Source organism: Hemitrygon akajei, chromosome 3 (genome assembly GCF_048418815.1).
Source record: "Hemitrygon akajei chromosome 3, sHemAka1.3, whole genome shotgun sequence".
NCBI lineage: Eukaryota > Metazoa > Chordata > Chondrichthyes > Myliobatiformes > Dasyatidae > Hemitrygon > Hemitrygon akajei.
In genome coordinates this window covers 205,013,756-205,033,786 of record NC_133126.1, presented here as the reverse complement: position 1 = coordinate 205,033,786, position 20,031 = coordinate 205,013,756, and the positions used below count along the sequence as shown (strand labels likewise).

The 20,031-nt window shown below is 48.3% G+C and overlaps 1 protein-coding gene across 1 annotated transcript in view; it reads right to left on the bottom strand.

Moving 5' to 3' along the window:
• LOC140725799 (claudin-1-like) overlaps positions 1–20,031 on the bottom strand; it is a 61,794-nt gene that overhangs the window by 23,191 nt on the left and 18,572 nt on the right. Inside the window, exon 2 of the mRNA XM_073041730.1 lies at positions 1,042–1,206. Coding sequence (XP_072897831.1) covers positions 1,042–1,206 — 165 coding nt within the window. The remainder of the gene's footprint in view (positions 1–1,041; positions 1,207–20,031) is intronic.

The following is a 20,031-nucleotide window of genomic DNA, read 5'->3' as shown; positions in this document are numbered from 1 at the left end:
GGTAGAGACACATCTCCACCCATCACCTCACACCTCCTCTGGTAGAGACAGATCACCCACCTCCTCACACCTCCTCTGGTAGAGACACACCTCCACCCTGTCACCCTAATATTTTGATATACATTTGAAAAATAAAGTTAATCTCTTGAAGTTGATCTCAGGGCTGTTTTAGGAGGCAAGGGAGGGGCTGTTCTGACTGAGGAAGTGGATGTTGGAGTGGCTGGTTAAGGTGGAAGTTCAGGGGCACCTATGACCAGATGTCAACGACTTGGTCCTCCAGAGGTTTGCCTGTCGCCATGGATACCTCCTTCTGGCAAACCATTCACTCACCAGGTTCAGTATTTTACCCAAATCTCTGTCACCCTCCCTCCCCAGTGTGAACAGCCAGCGAACCCTGCCTCATAGTGCCAGTGATCACACATGCAGATTCAGAATTTTAACCACAAGAGATTCTGTGGATAGTGGAAATCCAGAGCAACACGCACAAAATGCTGGAGGAATTCAGCCGGTCAGGCAACAGCTATGGAGAGCAATAAAGAGTCAAAAATTTGGTCTGAGACCCTTCTTCAGGACTGGAAAGGAAGGGGTACATGCTAGAATAAGAAAGTGGAGGGAGAGGGGAGGAGGACAAGCTAGAAGGTGATTGGTCAAGTCAGATGGGTGAGGGAAAAGAGATGAAGGAAGAAGCTGGGAGGCGATAGGTGGAAACAGGTAAAGGGTTGAAGAAGAAGGAATCTGATAGGAGAGTGAACCATGGGAGAAAGGGAAGTGGGGGAGGAAAGAAGGTCAGAGGCCAGAGTGGGGAAAAGAAGAAGCGGGTCTGGGGGTGAGTGTTTGGAATTTGGCCAGGAATGGTGGTAGAGGCAGATACATTAGAGATATTTAAGAGATTGCTAGGCACAAGGATGAAAGAAAAATGGTAGCTATGTGAGAGAGAAGGGTTAATTTGATGTTGGAATAGGTTAAGAGGTCAGCACAATACAGTCAGCCAAAGGGCCTGTTCTGAGTTTGTACTGGGCCTGCTCTAGCCCTTCCGCATACCTGAGAGGATGAAGAGGATCCCGCCAGTGCCTGCCACCTTTGCCTTCTTTCCTTCGTCATCCGCAAGGCAGGTCGTGCATTTCATTCCCACACATGAGGCAAGGATCGCCATGGCTCCCAGCAGGATACTGATCACCATGAGTGCCCGTGTGGCCTGCAGGGTTCCTGTGAAAGGACAGGGGCACATGGTGAGAATCACATCCAGGAGAGCCCGATATGCCACATCGTATGGTATTAGATTTGTCAGTTCCTTAAGGTTCTCACACGCTGGGGTGGTATTGGGGTTCAGCTCCCACTATCTATTAAATGATCCCAATGGTGTGGGTCTCAACCAAGTCCAACTCCTGCCCTTCACACGTGGTTTAGCTACTGAGCCCAGTGGAACGGCTTCTACTGTCCGGAGATGGGGTAAAGGTGGGTTGCGGGTGCCTTAAAACCAGCCGCTTCAGGCAGATATGGCTGCCAGCTGATCTAGGAGAAGTAAATCTTTGATCTCAACCCCCCACTGACCATGAAGGGCCTCACTATGCCACTATGTGTTGGACTTCCTAACAAACATACCTCAGATAGTCAGGATGGACAACCACTCCTCCCTCCCCATCATCCTCAACATGGCTGCCCCCAGGGCTCCGCGCTGAGCCCGCAGCTGCACGCCCCACTGACGTGGCACTGCATGGTCAAACATCTGAGGAATCACATTGTCAAGTTGACTGATGGCGCACCAGGACCACCAGACTCAAAAACAGCTACTTTCCCAAGCAGTACGGCTGATCAATTCCTCCACCCACTAACCCACCCCAATCTCCACTACCTTATCATTTCCTGTCAGTCACCTTATGTACAGACAATCCTGTGCCTGGTGAAATGGACATACGATCAATCTATGTATATCAACTATCTTACGTATTTATACTTATTGTGTTTTTTATTATTGTGTTCTTTATTTTATAGGGTTTTTAATAATAAGTACCTTATTGAATCAGGGTGGGAAATTCTTTTGTTACAGCAGCAACATTTAGAAACACACTCTGCAGTGTGCAGACTTAACTAACAATAATGTACATAGAATACAAACAATAATAGTGTACCAGTGTGCAATAATACTGTATGAAATAATAAAACAGAGACAATGTGTGTTCTATTGCTCAGAGATGAACTGTTGTATATGCATATGCATTTGGTAGGGAAGATTTCCTATAACGATCCTTGTGACAGTGGAGCTGAATGAGTTTGTTCGAAAAGGTGTTCCACTGCTTATTCAGTCGGTATGGAGAGGATGTGCTTGATTGTCCATAATGGATAACAGTTTGTTTCATGACCTCCTCTCCATCACTAACTCAGAGGAGTCCAGGTTGTAGCCAAACACAGATCCAGCCTTTCTGATGAGTCTTATTTAGTCTTCTTGCATCACAGCACTGACGCTGCTTCTCCAACACAAAGCCGCAAAGGAAACTGCACTCACTACAACGGAACGGTGAAAGATCTCCAACATCCTGTTGCACACATTGAAGGATCTCAGCTTCTTTCGAAAACAGAGTCCGCTCATCCCCTTGTAAATGGCCTTGGTGTTGGTTTTCCTGTCAAGCTGCTTTCTGCCGCATCACTTCTGTACTGGAAAGGACATGAACCAATCCTGAATCTACCCTTACTGATTTCCCAGACAGCATCGCCTTGCACTTGCTGGGATTAAATTAAAATCAGAATCAAAATCAGGTTTATAATTACCGGCATGTGTCATAAAATTTGATAACTTAGCAGCGGCATGTACAATGCACTACATGATGACATAGAAAGAAAAATAATTTAGAAATTTTATGGCAGAGGGGAAGAAGCTGTTCCTGAAGTGCTGAGAGTGTGCCTTCAGGCTTCTGTACCTCCTCCCGGACATTAACAATGAGAAGAGAGTATGTGCTGGGTGCTGGAGGTCCTTAGTAATGGACGCCACCTTTCTCACTCCTTCAAGATGTCTTGGATACTAGGCTAGTACCCAAAATGGAGCTGATTAATTTTACAACTTTCTGCAGCTTCTGTCGGTCCTGTGCAGTAGCCCCCACCACCATCCCATACCCGACAGTGATGCAGCCTGTCAGATTGCTCTCCTTGGCACATCTACAGAAGTTTGAGCATTTTGGGTGACAAACCAAATCCCTTTAAACTCTTAATGAAATATAGCCACTGTCTTTCCTTTTTTATAACTGCATCGATATGTTGGGACCAGGTTAGATCCTCAAGAGATCTTGACACCCAGGAACTTGAAACTGCTCACTCTCTCCACGTCTGATCCCTCTGTGAGGAGTGGTATGTGTTCCTTCATCTTACCCTTCCTGAAGTCCACAAGCAGCTGACTGATGCTGCTTTCCCACAACACCATTTCATGTAGATGTGCCCAACAGTTGGGATGTCTTTCCCAATGATGTACTGAGCCGAACCCACTACCTTCAGTTCAAAAGGCATTGGTGTTCCCATACCAGGCAATGGTGCAGTCAGTCAATACACTCTCCGCAACGCATCTATAGAGCAGAGCGAAGGAGTTTCCAAGAGGGTTTGTGGAAAGTGATTTTTTAAAAATACAGCCACATATAGTGATTGATAATTAGACAGTGTCAGGGGAGCTGGAGGAGTCCGATACAATCACAGCATTTGAGGCATCTAGACAGGCATGAGATGGCATGAGTATAGAAGGATGTGGGCCAATTGGACTGGTGTAGAGGTGGGTACCGGTCCAGATGGATCAGAATCACGTTTAGTACCACTGGCTAAGTCATGGAATTTGTGGTTTGCAGCAGCTATACAATGAATATAATTAAAAAACTACAACATACAATGAGAAATATATATTAAACATTTAAATTTAGTGCAAAAAAGAGTGAGCTGGTGTTCATTGCCCACTCATGATGCTGGGAGTGGTGTTGGTGGTTGTAGCTTAAATATGGGATGGCCTGGTAGTGAGTGGTTCACACTTTTCAGTGCTAGTGATCGGGGTACAGCAACACACACGTTCCATGGGCGGAGGATGCTGAGATTGAATTCCAAAATCCAGGGCACCCCGAGCTGTAGATAGACACTTTATTGATCCCAAAAAAAATGACAGTGTCACAATAGCATTACAAGAGTTACTGTGATTGTAATAGCATCGGAGGTCCGTTATGCTACCATGGCATCTATGTCCTCAGGTTTCCTCCCACATTCCAAAGATGCACGGGTTCTTTCAGCCTTCATTAATAGGGGGATTGTGTTCATGAGCCAGGAGATAATGCTGCAGGTCTAGAAATCTCTGGTTAGACCAAATTGACTATTATGTTCAGTTCTGGTCGGCTCGTTATAAGGATTAGAGATGATGTGGAGATTTACCAGGATGTAGCCTGGCTTGTAAGGATAGAGTGGGCGAGCTAGGGCTCTTCTCTTTGGAGTGAAGGAGATGAGAGGTGACTTGATAGAGGTGTACAGGATGATAAAAGGCACAGATAGAGGGGACAACCAGAGATCTTTTCCCAGGCCAGAGATGGCCAATACTAGAGGGCATAATTTTAATCTAATTGGTAGAAAGTATAGAGGGGGATACAAAGGAGTTTTTCTCTTTCCCCCTCCCCTCAGTGAGTGGTAGGTGCATGAAATGTGCTGACAGAGCTGGTGGCTGAGACAGATACATTAGGGACATTTAAGGGACCCTTAGATTGGCACATGGATGATAGAAAAATGGAGGACAATGTGGAAGGGAGGGGTTAGATTGATCATGGAGTAGGTTAAAGGGTTGACACCACATGATGACCTGAAGGGCCTATACTGTGCTGTGTGTTCTCTGTTCTCTGATTTATTGAGACCCAAGTGGAACAGGCTCTTCCAATGCATCAAGCTGCACTGGCCAGAAACCGCTGAATTAACATCGCCTCATTACAGGAAAATTTACAATGACCAATTAACCTACTGACCAGTACGTCTTTGGACTGTGGGAGGAAACCAGAGCACCTGGAGGAAACCCACACATTCCATGGAGACGTCAGAATTGAACTCCAAAGTCCCATACTCCAAACTGTAACAGCATCGTGCTAGCTGTTACTCTACCATGGCTGGAAGCTGGAACTTGTCAAAGTGGTGGGGAGTATCGGAGGAGTCAAGGATGCAAAAAGAAGGGGGCAGGTCCAGGGGAGGAAGGATGGGATGGCAGTAGGAGGAAATATGTTGGGTGGGGCAGACATGGGCTGGGACCGCAGTCCCTGCTAGACAGATTTGCCTGTGGGTGTTGGGGATAAGGGAGAAGGTAGGCGGAGGAGCAACTCTGGAGGTTGTGGAGGTCAGTTTTGAGGAGATGGTGTAAGAGGGAACTTCTTCACTCAGGGGGTGGTCAGGGTGTGGAATGGGGGACAGCTGAAGTGGTGGATGTGGGTTCGATTTCAACATTTGAGAGAAGTTCGGATAGGGACATGGATGGGAGGGGTATGCAGGGCTGTGGTCCAGGTGTGGGTCAATGGGACTGGGCAGATTAATAGCTCAGCACAGACTAGAAGGGCTGAAGGGTTTGTTTCTGTACTGTAGTGCTCCATGTCTCTAACCCATTGAGTAGCTGTTAAGAAAGCTGAGGTCCTCAGTAACACACACAAAATGCTGGAGGAACTCAGCCCATCAGGAAGCATCTATGGAGAGGAATGAACAGTCAATGTTTTTGGCCAAAACCCTTCATCAGAATTGGAAAGGAAGGGGTAGATACCAGAATAAGAAGGTAGATTGGGGGAGGGGGAGGAGGGAGGGGGAGGCAGGAGATAGGTGAGACCAGGCGAGGAGGAAGGTAGGTAAGAGGGGATTCATAATGGAGAGTGGGTAAAGAGAGAAGAGGGAGGGGGTCAAATTACCAATTTGTGGTGAAATTGCTACTCGTGCAGAGAGGTGTTGGCCTTAGTTTGGAGACAGTGTTAAGGCAGTGGAGGGTGGAAGGGGAACAGGTGGCAACAGGTTGGATGAAGCTGTCAAATGTGTTGGGAGCACTGTGTTTAAGTGGACAGAGTTGGAGGTATGAAGAGGTAGAGAAAAATGAGAACTCTGGGAAAATTGAACAGGTTCTACAACGGGTAGTCAAAACTGCCCAGCACATTACTGGTCCCAGCCCACCCACCGTAAGGACATTTACAGAAAGGGCCAGAACATCATGAAGAATCTCACCCACCCTGCTCATGGACGGTTTGTCCCACTCCCATCAGGGAGGAGGCTACATAGCATCCACACCAGGACCACCAGAGTGAAAAATAATTAACTTTCCTCAAGCAGTAAGACCTTCACCCACTAACCCAGTCTCCACGCTGATGTATTGGATGCGAACAGTGTGGGATGGAGGGGCCTGGCCCTCGGTCATAGTCAGGACTAGGCCTGAAGCCATAGTGTGGCCTGTTTGCAGCCGGTGGGGAGAGGGGACGAAGCGGTGTGTGTGTGGGGGGGGGGGGGGGGTACTGTGTCCACAACAGAGTCGGTGCTGCCCGCTCAGAGTTTCACTCGGCAGAAGATGAGCTCTGTCATGGCTGGCTGCAGATCTTTAGCAGTACTCAGTGGATTGGAGTCTCAAGCTGCAGGGTCACTTGCTTTTCAGCCACCGGAGGAGAGGGGCCCAAGCCATCGCACTCTCCTTGAACTGAATTGAAATACCGTAATTGGATCTGGAGTAACAATTATTTTGTCCTCCTTTACACTTGTGTACTGGAAATGACAAACAATCTTGAGGGCATTAACTTCAGCAACTGACAATTCCGCCTCAGCAGATAACCCTCTCCTTTCAGTGAGGAACTGAACACAGTGATGGGAGTGGGAAATGAAGTTACGTGCTGGCTCTGAGTCACACAAGCTTCAGACACAGATGTCGCACAAGTGATTACCATCTCAGCCAACTGCCTTGGAGAGGACAACCTCTCCTCCCTGTCCATTGTTCCTGAGCAAACTGTCATCACAGCCAGCACCAAAAGCAGGCCAGCCCAGTACACTCACTGTTAATCACCAGTGACACAGAACGCTCTGTTCTAACTTGCTCTCACTGATGATTTAAAAGTCATAACTTAAACTCAAGTCAAATCTTGCATTAGCAACTTAACCCCTCCAGGACTTCCTTCTTTGGGAAGGTGGTGAACACATCACACACAGCAGTGGAAAGCCCCAGCTTATCCAGTTTCGAACGTAGAACAGTACAGAACAAGAGCTGGCTCTTTAGCCCACAACATTGTACCGAACCAATTCATTTAGTAATCAAACGGCCAACTAAACTAATCCCTTCTGCCTGCACAATGCCCACATCCTTCTAGTTTCCTCATTCATGTGTCTATCTAAACACCTCTTAACCATCCTTAATCTATCTACCTCTGCCTTTACCCCAGGCAACGCATTCCAAGCACCTGCCACTCCTTGTGTAAAAAAAACTTGCCCCTTTGAATTTACCCTCAAGTGTCACTACATACAGCAGCGCCAACATAGCATGTCCACAGCTTTCGGGGAAAGGGAATCAGAATTAGAATGCCTGGCCACAGGAGGTTCTGCTTTTTGGAAGATCCAGCATTTTGAAAGGGAATCCCTTCTCATTTAGAATTCTCATCTTTTTATTCTGGAGTCTTCCCCTTTCCTTTCCAGTCCTAATGAAGGGTCTCGGCCTAAAAGGTCAACTGTTTACTCATTTCCCTCCACAGATGCTGCCTGACCTGCTGAGTTCCTCCAGCATTTTGTGTGTGTTGCTCTGATTTCTAGCATCTGCAGATTTCCTCATCTTTTATACAGCATATCACTCTCTGGAATAAACAAAGGAAATACTGGCTATTTTCTCAATTAGTTTTTGTCCTTTAACAGTTTTCCCAAATTAGTGACTGTCCTGATTAACCGATAGCCCAATTAACTAGAATCCACTCTATAGATATATTTTCCTTCCTTTACTCTTTTTGCACGATTTAAAAAATATCTTATAATGTATTGCATGGTACTGCTGCCAGAAAACAACATACTTCCATGACATATGCGAGTGATTCTAAACCTGACTTGTGATTCTGACCCTGCCCCATTCCTCGTATCCTGGCAGATAATAACCATATAACAATTACAGACAATGTTCCCAACGTGCCCAGACACCGGCCAGGACTGAACACATTCTGGTAGGGAGTTACATCACTGAGACATGTCAGGACAGACATGGCAGAAATATTTTTGTTCTGTGCCAGCCTCATTTGCTGCATTCTGAGACCTCAAGACATAGGAGCAGAATTAGGCCATTTAGCCCATCGAGTCTGCCCCACCATTCCATCATGGCTGACTTATTGTCCCCCTCAACCCTATTCTCCTGCCTTCTCTCCGTAATCTATGATGCTCTGACTATTCAAGAACTGGTCAACCTCCACTGTAAATCTACCCAAAGACTTGGCATTCACAGCCACACAGATTCACCAGCCTCTGGCTAAAGAAATTGCTCCTCATATCTGCTGTAAATGGACATCCCTCAGTTCTGAGGCTCTTCCCTCTAGTCCTTGGCTTCCCCACTATAGGAAACGTCCTCTCTATATCCACTTCTATTTCGGTCTTTCAATATTCGATAGGATTCAATGATACTGCCTCCAGCACAGAATAGGGGTGTGGGGTGGAAGAATGGGGGATTCAACACCACGTTCACAAAACCACAGAGCCACCCAGTCTTGAAGGTGAGATAGCCCTCGACCAAGGCAGCGATACAGCCTCTGCTCACCCTTAAAGAACCACTAGGAATTGTGGTCACATAGACATGAAACCATCGAAACTTACTGTGAGATGTGTTGTTTAGAAACATAGAAACATAGAAAATAGGCGCAGGAGTAGGCCATTTGGCCCTTCGAGCCTGCACTGCCATTCAGTATGATCATGGCTGATCATCCAACTCAAAACCCTGTACCTGCTTTCTCTCCATACCCCCTGATCCCTTTAGCCACAAGGGCCATATCTAACTTCCTCTTAAATATAGCCAATGAACCAGCCTCACCTGTTTCCTGTGGCAGAGAATTCCACAGATTCACCACTCTCTGTGTGAAGAAGTTTTTCCTCATCTCGGTCCTAAAAGGCTTCCCCTTTATCCTTAAACTGTGACCCCTCGTTCTGGACTTCCCCAACATTGGGAACAATCTTCCTGCATCTAGCCTGTCCAATCCCTTTAGAATTTTATACGTTTCAGTAAGATCCCCCCTCAATCTTCTAAATTCCAGTGAGTATAAGCCCAGTCGATCCAGTCTTTCTTCATATGAAAGTCCTGCCATGCCAGGAATCAATCTGGTGAACCTTCTTTGTACTCCCTCTATGGCAAGAATGTCTTTCCTCAGATTAGGGGACCAAAACTGCACACAGTGCTCTAGGTACGGTCTCACCAAGGCCTTGTACAACTGCAGTAGAACCTCCCTGCTCCTGTACTCAAATCCTTTTGCTATGAATGCCAACATACCATTTGCCTTTTTCACCACCTGCTGTACCTACATGCCCACCTTCAATGACTGGTGTACAATGACACCCAGGTCTCGTTGCATCTCCCCTTTTCCTAATCGGCCACCGTTCAGATAATAATCTGTTTTCCTGTTCTTGCAACCAAAGTGGATAACCTCACATTTATCCACATTAAATTGCATCTGCCATGAATTTGCCCACTCACCTAACCTATCCAAGTCACCCTGCATCCTCTTAGCATCCTCCTCACAGCTAACACCGCCGCCCAGCTTCGTGTCATCCGCAAACTTGGAGATGCTGCATTTAATTCCCTCGTCTAAATCATTAATATATATTGTAAACAACTGGGGTCCCAGCACTGAGCCTTGCGGTACCCCACTAGTCACTGCCTGCCATTCTGAAAAGGTCCCGTTTACTCCCACTCTTTGCTTCCTGTCTGCCAACCAATTCTCTACCCACATCAATACCATACCCCCAATACCGTGTGCTTTAAGTTTGCACACTAATCTCCTGTGTGGGACCTTGTCAAAAGCCTTTTGAAAATCTAAATATACCACATCCACTGGCTCTCCCCTATCTACTCTACTAGTTACATCTTCAAAAAATTCTTAAGATTCGTCAGACATGATTTTCCTTTCACAAATCCATGCTGACTTTGTCCGATGATTTCACCTCTTTCCAAATGTGCTGTTATCACATCTTTGATAACCGACTCTAGCATTTTCCCCACCACCGATGTCAGACTAACTGGTCTATAATTCCCCGGTTTCTCTCTCCCTCCTTTTTTAAAAAGTGGGGTTACATTAGCCACCCTCCAATCCTCAGGAACTAATCCAGAATCTAAGGAGTTTTGAAAAATTATCACTAATGCATCCACTATTTCTTGGGCTACTTCCTTAAGCACTCTAGGATGCAGACCATCTGGCCCTGGGGATTTATCTGCATTTAATCCCTTCAATTTACCTAACACCACTTCCCTACTAACATGTATTTCCCTCAGTTCCTCCATGTCACTAGACCCTGGGCCCCTGGCTGCCCCCCTGGACCATGCCTATCTGCTCCACCTCCTCCTGGGACCCACACCACCACAGAACCACCCTGAAGCAGTTTGAGGCACTACACGACACATCAGGAAATCCCTCAGAACGTTGGATTTAGCAAAGGAGCATGTGCAGGATGAGATCCCAGACACACACACTCCTGTCCGATGGGGAACTCCGCCCAGGTACATCCTGTTCACAAGCAGGACAGATCCGGTCTGGTTAATTACTGCCCAGTCCATCTACCTTCGGACAGACGCACAGTGCCATCAGCAGAAATAGAATACAGTACAGGAACTGGCCATTCATCCACAGTGTACAGTACAGGAACTGGCCATTCATCCACAGTGTACAGTACAGGAACAGGCCATTCATCCACAGTGTACAGTACAGGAACAGGCCATTCATCCACAGTGTACAGTACAGGAACAGGCTATTCATCCACAGTGTACAGTACAGGAACAGGCCATTCATCCACAATGTACAGTACAGGAACAGGCCATTCATCCACAGTGTACAGTACAGGAACAGGCCATTCGTCCACAGTGTACAGTACAGGAACTGGCCATTCATCCACAGTGTACAGTACAGGAACTGGCCATTCATCCACAGTGTACAGTACAGGAACAGGCCATTCATCCACAGTGTACAGTACAGGAACTGGCCATTCATCCACAGTGTACAGCACAGGAACAGGCCATTCGTCCACAGTGTACAGTACAGGAACTGGCCATTCATCCACAGTGTACAGTACAGGAACAGGCCATTCATCCACAGTGTACAGTACAGGAACTGGCCATTCATCCACAGTGTACAGCACAGGAATAGGCCCAAAATGTTGTAACAAACCAATTGAATTAGTCATCAAATGGCCAATTAAACTAATCTCTTCTGCCTACACAATGTCCATATCCTTCCGCTTTCCACACATCCATCTGCCAATCTAAACATCTCTTCAGTCTCCAATGTTTCTGCCTCTACCACCACCCCAGGCAGCACATTCCAGGCACCCACCCCACTCTCTGTGTAAAAAAACTTGCCCCTCACATCTCCCTGTAAATTACCCCCTCTCACCTTAAATGCACACCCTCTGGTATTAGACATTTCAACCCTCCTTCCAAACCTCGGTCAGATCTCTCATCAGCTTCCGCACCTCCAGAGAAATCAACTCGAGTTTGTCCAGCCTCTCATACAGAACACTAACTTCTTCCCAAGTCCAGGAACTCTCTGATTTCACTACGTTATGTCAAAGATCCCTTATCCCATTCAAAAGTTCTGATTCAGATTTATTGATCACACGTACATCGAAATGTACAGAGACCTGTTAACAGCCAACAAGGCACGGATGAGCTGGTGTCACTGCACATGCTGGTAGCATCCAGATAAACCTATATAAACTGCACCCTCTCCAAAGCCTCAACAGCCTTCCCCAAATGGATGGAAAGTTGGCCATTTCACTACTAGTTTAATTGGTTCTCTACAGCATTGTGGGCTGAATAGCCTGCTCCTGTGCATAGACCAAGGAATGTGTCATACTGTTCTATGTTGTGAGTCATCCTAGGTAGGGATAGGAACATCAGTGATTGTGTTACTCCCTGTTGCTGTCACCTGTGCATGTCGTACTATTGTAGTTTTGTAATTTTTCATAGTGTAATTTTGTAAAAAACTTGCAAAGTGGCACTGACTTGCGATAAACAACCACTAATCTCCAGCCTGAGAATCCTCAGGACTACAGGAACATCCAATCCGAATCCAGCTACTTGCTGCTGAGCTGGACTCCGCGGGACCAGGGCCGCCGAGCTGGACTCCGCGGGACCAGGGCCGCCGAGCTGGACTCCGCGGGACCAGGGCCTCCGAGCTGGACTCCGCGGGACCAGGGCCGCCGAGCTGGACTCCGCGGGACCAGGGCCTCCGAGCTGGACTCCGCGGGACCAGGGCCGCCGAGCTGGACTCCGCGGGACCAGGGCCGCCGAGCTGGACTCCGCGGGACCAGGGCCGCCGAGCAGCTGGACCCCGCGGGACCAGGGCCGCCGAGCAGCTGGACCCCGCGGGACCAGGGCCGCCGAGCAGCTGGACCCCGCGGGACCAGGGCCGCCGAGCAGATGGACCCCGCGGGACCAGGGCCGCCGAGCAGCTGGACCCCGCGGGACCAGGGCCGCTGAGCAGCTGGACGCCGCGGGACCAGGGCTGCCGAGCTGGACTCCGCGGGACCAGAGCCGCCGAGCAGATGGACTCCGCGGGACCAGGGCCGCCGAGCGGCTGGACTCCGCGGGACCAGGGCCGCCGAGCGGCTGGACGCCGCGGGACCAGGGCCGCCGAGCGGCTGGACTCCGCGGGACCAGGGCCGTCGAGCGGCTGGATGCCGCGGGACCAGGGCTGCCGAGCTGGACTCCGCGGGACCAGGGCCGCTGAGCTGGACTCCGCGGGACCAGGGCCGCCGAGCTGGACCCCGCGGGACCAGGGCCGCTGAGCAGCTGGATGCCGCGGGACCAGGGCCGCCGAGCAGCTGGACCCCGCGGGACCAGGGCTGCCGAGCTGGACTCCGCGGGACCAGGGCTGCCGAGCAGCTGGACGCCGCGGGACCAGGTTTGAGCCTGTCAACCTCTACTTTAAGTACACCCATTGACTTGGTCTCCACAGCCGTCTGTGGCAGTGAATTCCAGATTCACTACCCTCTGGCTAAAGAAATTCCTCATCTCTGTTCTAAATGGACGTCCCTCTGTTCTGAGGCTGTGCCCTCTGGTCCAAGGCTTCCTCACCATATTCTGGTCTTATACTTCCTCTGCAAATGCAATGAGGACCAACACATTAACAGACTGGACACCAGGCGCCCTGAAAAGGGGTTTGTTACTGACTAACGTCAGCTGAACACGATACACGATAACCTGCTCTCCTTTCACATCCTCCAATGAATCTGCCAGTCAATCATCCCAAGCAGAGGAGCAACTCTCGTTTCACCCCGACCGGGCATCTCATCTACTGCATCCATTGATGCAGTCACAAAGAAGGCATGACAGTGGCCATTTTTCATTGGGGTTCGAGGAGATTTGGCACGTCACCAAAGACTGTTGCAATTTTCTACAGAATGGAGAGCATTCACAAACTAGAGAAAATCTGTAGATGCTGGAAATCCAAGCAACAAACACAAAATGCTGGGGGAACTCAGCAGGCCAGGCAGCATCTGTGGAAAAAAGTACAGTCGGTGTCTTGGGCCAAAACCCTTCGGCAGGACTTGAGAAAAAAAGCTGAGAAGCAGATTTAAAAGGTGGGGGGAGCGGAGAGAGAACCTCAAGGTGACGGGTGAAACCTGGAGGGGGAGGGATGAAGTAAGGAGCTGGGAAGCTGGTTGGTGAAAGAGACAGAAGGCCATAGAAGAAGTAAAAGGGGGAGGAGCAGCAGAGGGAGGTGATGAGCGGGCAAGGATGTGAGGTGAGAGAGGGAGACGGGGATGGGAAATGGTGGTGGGGTGGGGGCATTACCAGAAGTTTGAGAAATTGATGTTCATGCCATCAGGTTGGAAGCTACCCAAACGGAATAGAAGGTGTTGTTCCTCCACCCGAAGTGTGACCTCATCCCGACAGAGGATGTGCATTCTAACTGGCTCCACACTGTCTGGTCTGGAGGGGACATTGCGCAGGGTCAGAAAAATCTGCAGAAAGTTGTAAACTCAGTCAGCTCCATCATGGGCACCAGACTCCCCAGCATCGAGGACACCTTCAAAAGGTGATGCCTCAAAAAGGCGGCATTCGTCATTAAAGACCCTCCTCACCCAGGACGTACCCTCTTCCCATTGCTACCATCAGGGAGGAGGTACAGGAGCCTGAAGACACACACTCAAATATTTAGGAACAGCTTCTTCCTCTCTGCCATCGAGGAGGAGATACAGGAGCCTGAAGACACATGCTCAATGATTCAGGAACAGCTTCTTCCCCTCTATCATCAGATATTGTGAGTGAGTATATATTTTACTGCAATTAAGATTTTCAAAATTAAGTATTTCATTGTACTGCTGTTGCAAAACACAAATTTCACAAGATATGTAGTGTTACTGAAGCTGAATGTAATTCTGTCCCATGGGGAATATTGAGCAAGTGATGAGAGCACAGCTCACTTTCCTGGAATTTAATTGTCCAATGCAAATTACATTAACTGCCAGCAGCAATGACCATGAGACTATGATACATGTCTGTGGTGCATGGGAACTAGTTACCTCAGGACACAGCTCCACGCTGTGACTTCCACAAGTTCACTAATAAAACCCTTATCGTATAGGCTGATAGAAGTACAAGAGCAAGGATGTACCGCAAACTCTTTATAGGCCATTGGTAGGACCACACAGATTATTGAGAGTTTTTCTGGGAACCTTATCTAAGAAAAGATGTGGTGCCGTTGGAGAGGGTCCAGAGGAGGCTCATGAGAATGATCCTGGGAATGAGGAGTGTTCAATAACTCTGGGCCTGTACTCAATGGAGTTTAGAAGAATGGGGGTGGGGGGGGTTCTCATTGAAACTTATTGGAAATTGAAAGGCTAAGAAAGAGTGGATGTAAAGAGGACGGGTCCCCGGGGTTCAGGCAGGCTGGCAGAGAGCCCTCCCTGGGCGGGCCGCATATGTCCCGGGTAGGGTCGCCTCCCAGGCGGAAACACCGGAGGCCTGGGCACGACGCGGACCCCTAGGCGGGTGCAGGGCACAATCCCAGGGTTCGGGCAGAAGAGGAGGACAGGGCAGAACCACTGCCGGGCAGCAGCAGGTCGGCCGGACCTGCCCGACGGAGGCAAGGGGTAGGAACGGGCATAGGTCCCGGGTGACCAACACGACAGCCATGATAGCGGGATAATTGGGAACGGCCGGCAACCAGCGCGACCACGCGAACATAACAAATGAGCGGAGAAGCGGGACCAGCGCATGGGAAGAAAGGTGGGGGGAGAGGACCAACCTGGCAGTACTGGTACGGGGCAGAGAAACATGATGAGGAGTAGATCTGAGCCCAGGCAGGATAACAGAATGCAGAGACGAGTTCGGAGCCGATGGGGAACAAAACAAAACGACCACCCACCTGGTCCCAGTCCCAAGGCCCCTTATAAACACCTGCAGCTCAATGAGTTACAGGTGTGCCTCCTTGAACCAGGAGGGTCACAACGAGATCACGGGTGACGGGAAGGACAACTGCAGGACCCGGAGTCCGGAGCCCTCGGACTGGATCAAGACCAGGAACGCAGATTCCAGACTGGACCGGACCCTGACAGAAACTGTTTAATACACTTCTTGTACATCTTTTTATTTTAAATCTGTTTCTGGGGTTGTTAGAGCATGTGATTTACAGATTGGAGATCGATTGAGTGATCTCGTGTTCTGCTTTCTCCAAAAACATTCCATGAGAAGAGCAGCCTCGAGATGTCGCTCAGGGAAGGGGCACGAGCTCACGCTCGACTCCATTTTGCCAATTAAAGAATCTGTTAATCGCTGATTACAATGTCAAGGCAAATGCAGAGGCTAAGCGAGCATTCAGTGCCGACTACCTACCTTTCGTTGTTATCGGAGAAGGTGTCTGTGTGTGTGACGGTCTATCACTCATTACTGTTGGATAAGGTGTCTGTGTGTGTGACGGTCTATCACTTGTTACTGTTGGATAAGGTGTCTGTGTGTGTGACGGTCTATCACTTGTTACTGTTGGATAAGGTGTCTGTGTGTGTGACGGTCTATCACTTGTTACTGTCGGATAAGGTGTCTCTGTGTGTGACGGTCTATCACTCATTACTGTTGGATAAGGTGTCTGTGTGTGTGATGGTCTATCACTTGTTACTGTTGGATAAGGTGTCTGTGTGTGTGACGGTCTATCACTTGTTACTGTTGGATAAGGTGTCTGTGTGTGTGATGGTCTATCACTCGTTACTGTTGGATAAGGTGTCTGTGTGTGTGTGACGGTCTATCACTCGTTACTGTTGGATAAGGTGTCTGTGTGTGTGTGTGTGTGTGACGGTCTATCACTCGTTACTGTTGGATAAGGTGTCTGTGTATGTGTGTGACGGTCTATCACTCGTTACTGTTGGATAAGGTGTGTCTGTGTGTGTGACGGTCTATCACTCGTTACTGTTGGATAAGGTGTCTGTGTGTGTGTGTGATGGTCTATCACTCGTTACTGTCGGATAAGGTGTCTGTGTGTGTGTGTGACGGTCTATCACTCGTTACTGTTGGATAAGGTGTCTGTGTGTGATGGTCTAACACTCATTACTGTTGGATAAGGTGTCTGTGTATGTGTGTGACGGTCTATCACTCGTTACTGTTGGATAAGGTGTCTCTGTGTGTGTGACGGTCTATCACTCGTTACTGTTGGATAAGGTGTCTGTGTATGTGTGTGACGGTCTATCACTCGTTACTGTTGGATAAGGTGTCTCTGTGTGTGTGACGGTCTATCACTCGTTACTGTTGGATAAGGTGTCTGTGTGTGTGTGTGACGGTCTATCACTCGTTACTGTCGGATAAGGTGTCTGTGTGTGTGTGACGGTCTATCACTCGTTACTGTCGGATAAGGTGTCTCTGTGTGTGTGTGTGTGACGGTCTATCACTCGTTACTGTTGGATAAGGTGTCTCTGTGTGTGTGACGGTCTATCACTCGTTACTGTTGGATAAGGTGTGTCTGTGTGTGTGATGGTCTATCACTCATTACTGTTGGATAAGGTGTCTGTGTGTGTGTGTGATGGTCTATCACTTGTTACTGTTGGATAAGGTGTCTGTGTGTGTGATGGTCTATCACTCGTTACTGTTCGATAAGGTGTCTGTGTGTGTGTGTGACGGTCTATCACTCGTTACTGTTGGATAAGGTGTCTGTGTGTGTGATGGTCTATCACTCGTTACTGTCGGATAAGGTGTCTGTGTGTGTGATGGTCTATCACTCGTTACTGTCGGATAAGGTGTCTGTGTGTGTGATGGTCTATCACTCGTTACTGTTGGATAAGGTGTCTGTGTATGTGTGTGACGGTCTATCACTCGTTACTGTTGGATAAGGTGTCTGTGTGTGATGGTCTAACACTCGTTACTGTTGGATAAGGTGTCTGTGTGTGTGTGTGACGGTCTATCACTCGTTACTGTTGGATAAGGTGTCTCTGTGTGTGTGACGGTCTATCACTTGTTACTGTTGGATAAGGTGTCTGTGTGTGTGATGGTCTATCACTCGTTACTGTTCGATAAGGTGTCTGTGTGTGTGTGTGATGGTCTATCACTCGTTACTGTTGGATAAGGTGTCTCTGTGTGTGTGACGGTCTATCACTCGTTACTGTTCGATAAGGTGTCTGTGTGTGTGTGTGATGGTCTATCACTCGTTACTGTCGGATAAGGTGTCTGTGTGTGTGATGGTCTATCACTCGTTACTGTTGGATAAGGTGTCTGTGTATGTGTGTGACGGTCTATCACTCGTTACTGTTGGATAAGGTGTCTGTGTGTGATGGTCTAACACTCGTTACTGTTGGATAAGGTGTCTGTGTATGTGTGTGACGGTCTATCACTCGTTACTGTTGGATAAGGTGTCTGTGTGTGTGTGTGACGGTCTATCACTCATTACTGTCGGATAAGGTGTCTGTGTGTGTGTGACGGTCTATCACTCGTTACTGTTGGATAAGGTGTGTCTCTGTGTGTGACGGTCTATCACTCGTTACTGTCGGATAAGGTGTCTGTGTGTGTGTGACGGTCTATCACTCGTTACTGTTGGATAAGGTGTCTGTGTGTGTGACGGTCTATCACTCGTTACTGTTGGATAAGGTGTCTGTGTGTGTGTGTGACGGTCTATCACTCATTACTGTCGGATAAGGTGTCTGTGTGTGTGTGACGGTCTATCACTCGTTACTGTTGGATAAGGTGTGTCTCTGTGTGTGACGGTCTATCACTCGTTACTGTCGGATAAGGTGTCTGTGTGTGTGTGACGGTCTATCACTCGTTACTGTTGGATAAGGTGTCTGTGTGTGTGTGACGGTCTATCACTCGTTACTGTTGGATAAGGTGTCTGTGTGTGTGTGTGATGGTCTATCACTCGTTACTGTTGGATAAGGTGTCTCTGTGTGTGTGATGGTCTATCACTCGTTACTGTTGGATAAGGTGTCTCTGTGTGTGATGGTCTATTAGTCGTTACTGTTGGATAAGGTGTCTCTGTGTGTGACGGTCTATCACTCGTTACTGTCAGATAAGGTGTGTCTGTGTGTGTGTGACGGTCTATCACTCGTTACTGTCGGATAAGGTGTCTCTGTGTGTGTGACGGTCTATCACTCGTTACTGTTGGATAAGGTGTCTGTGTGTGTGACGGTCTATCACTTGTTACTGTCGGATAAGGTGTGTCTGTGTGTGTGTGACGGTCTATCACTCGTTACTGTCGGATAAGGTGTCTCTGTGTGTGTGACGGTCTATCACTCGTTACTGTTGGATAAGGTGTCTGTGTGTGTGTGTGATGGTCTATCACTCGTTACTGTTGGATAAGCTGTCTGTGTGTGTGTGTGACGGTCTATCACTCGTTACTGTCAGATAAGGTGTCTGTGTGTGTGTGATGGTCTATCACTCGTTACTGTTGGATAAGGTGTCTGTGTGTGTGTGTGATGGTCTATCACTCGTTACTGTTGGATAAGGTGTCTGTGTGCGTGTGCGACGGTCTATCACTCGTTACTGTCAGATAAGGTGTCTCTGTGTGTGACGGTCTATCACTCGTTACTGTTGGATAAGCTGTCTGTGTGTGTGTGTGACGGTCTATCACTCGTTACTGTCGGATAAGGTGTCTGTGTGTGTGTGATGGTCTATCACTCATTACTGTTGGATAAGGTGTCTCTGTGTGTGACGGTCTATCACTCGTTACTGTTGGATAAGCTGTCTGTGTGCGTGTGTGACGGTCTATCACTTGTTACTGTCGGATAAGGTGTCTCTGTGTGTGTGATGGTCTATCACTCGTTACTGTTGGATAAGGTGTCTCTGTGTGTGATGGTCTATCACTCATTACTGTCGGATAAGGTGTCTGTGTGTGTGTGACGGTCTATCAGTCGTTACTGTCGGATAAGGTGTCTGTGTGTGTGTGACGGTCTATCACTCATTACTGTCAGATAAGGTGTCTCTGTGTGTGACGGTCTATCACTCGTTACTGTCGGATAAGGTGTCTGTGTGTGTGTGATGGTCTATCACTCGTTACTGTTGGATAAGGTGTCTGTGTGTGTGTGTGATGGTCTATCACTCGTTACTGTTGGATAAGGTGTCTCTGTGTGTGTGATGGTCTATCACTCGTTACTGTTGGATAAGGTGTCTGTGTGTGTGTGATGGTCTATCACTCATTACTGTTGGATAAGGTGTCTGTGTGTGTGACGGTCTATCACTCGTTACTGTTGGATAAGGTGTCTGTGTATGTGTGTGACGGTCTATCACTCGTTACTGTCGGATAAGGTGTCTCTGTGTGTGACGGTCTATCACTCGTTACTGTTGGATAAGGTGTCTCTGTGTGTGTGATGGTCTATCACTCGTTACTGTTGGATAAGGTGTCTCTGTGTGTGACGGTCTATCACTCGTTA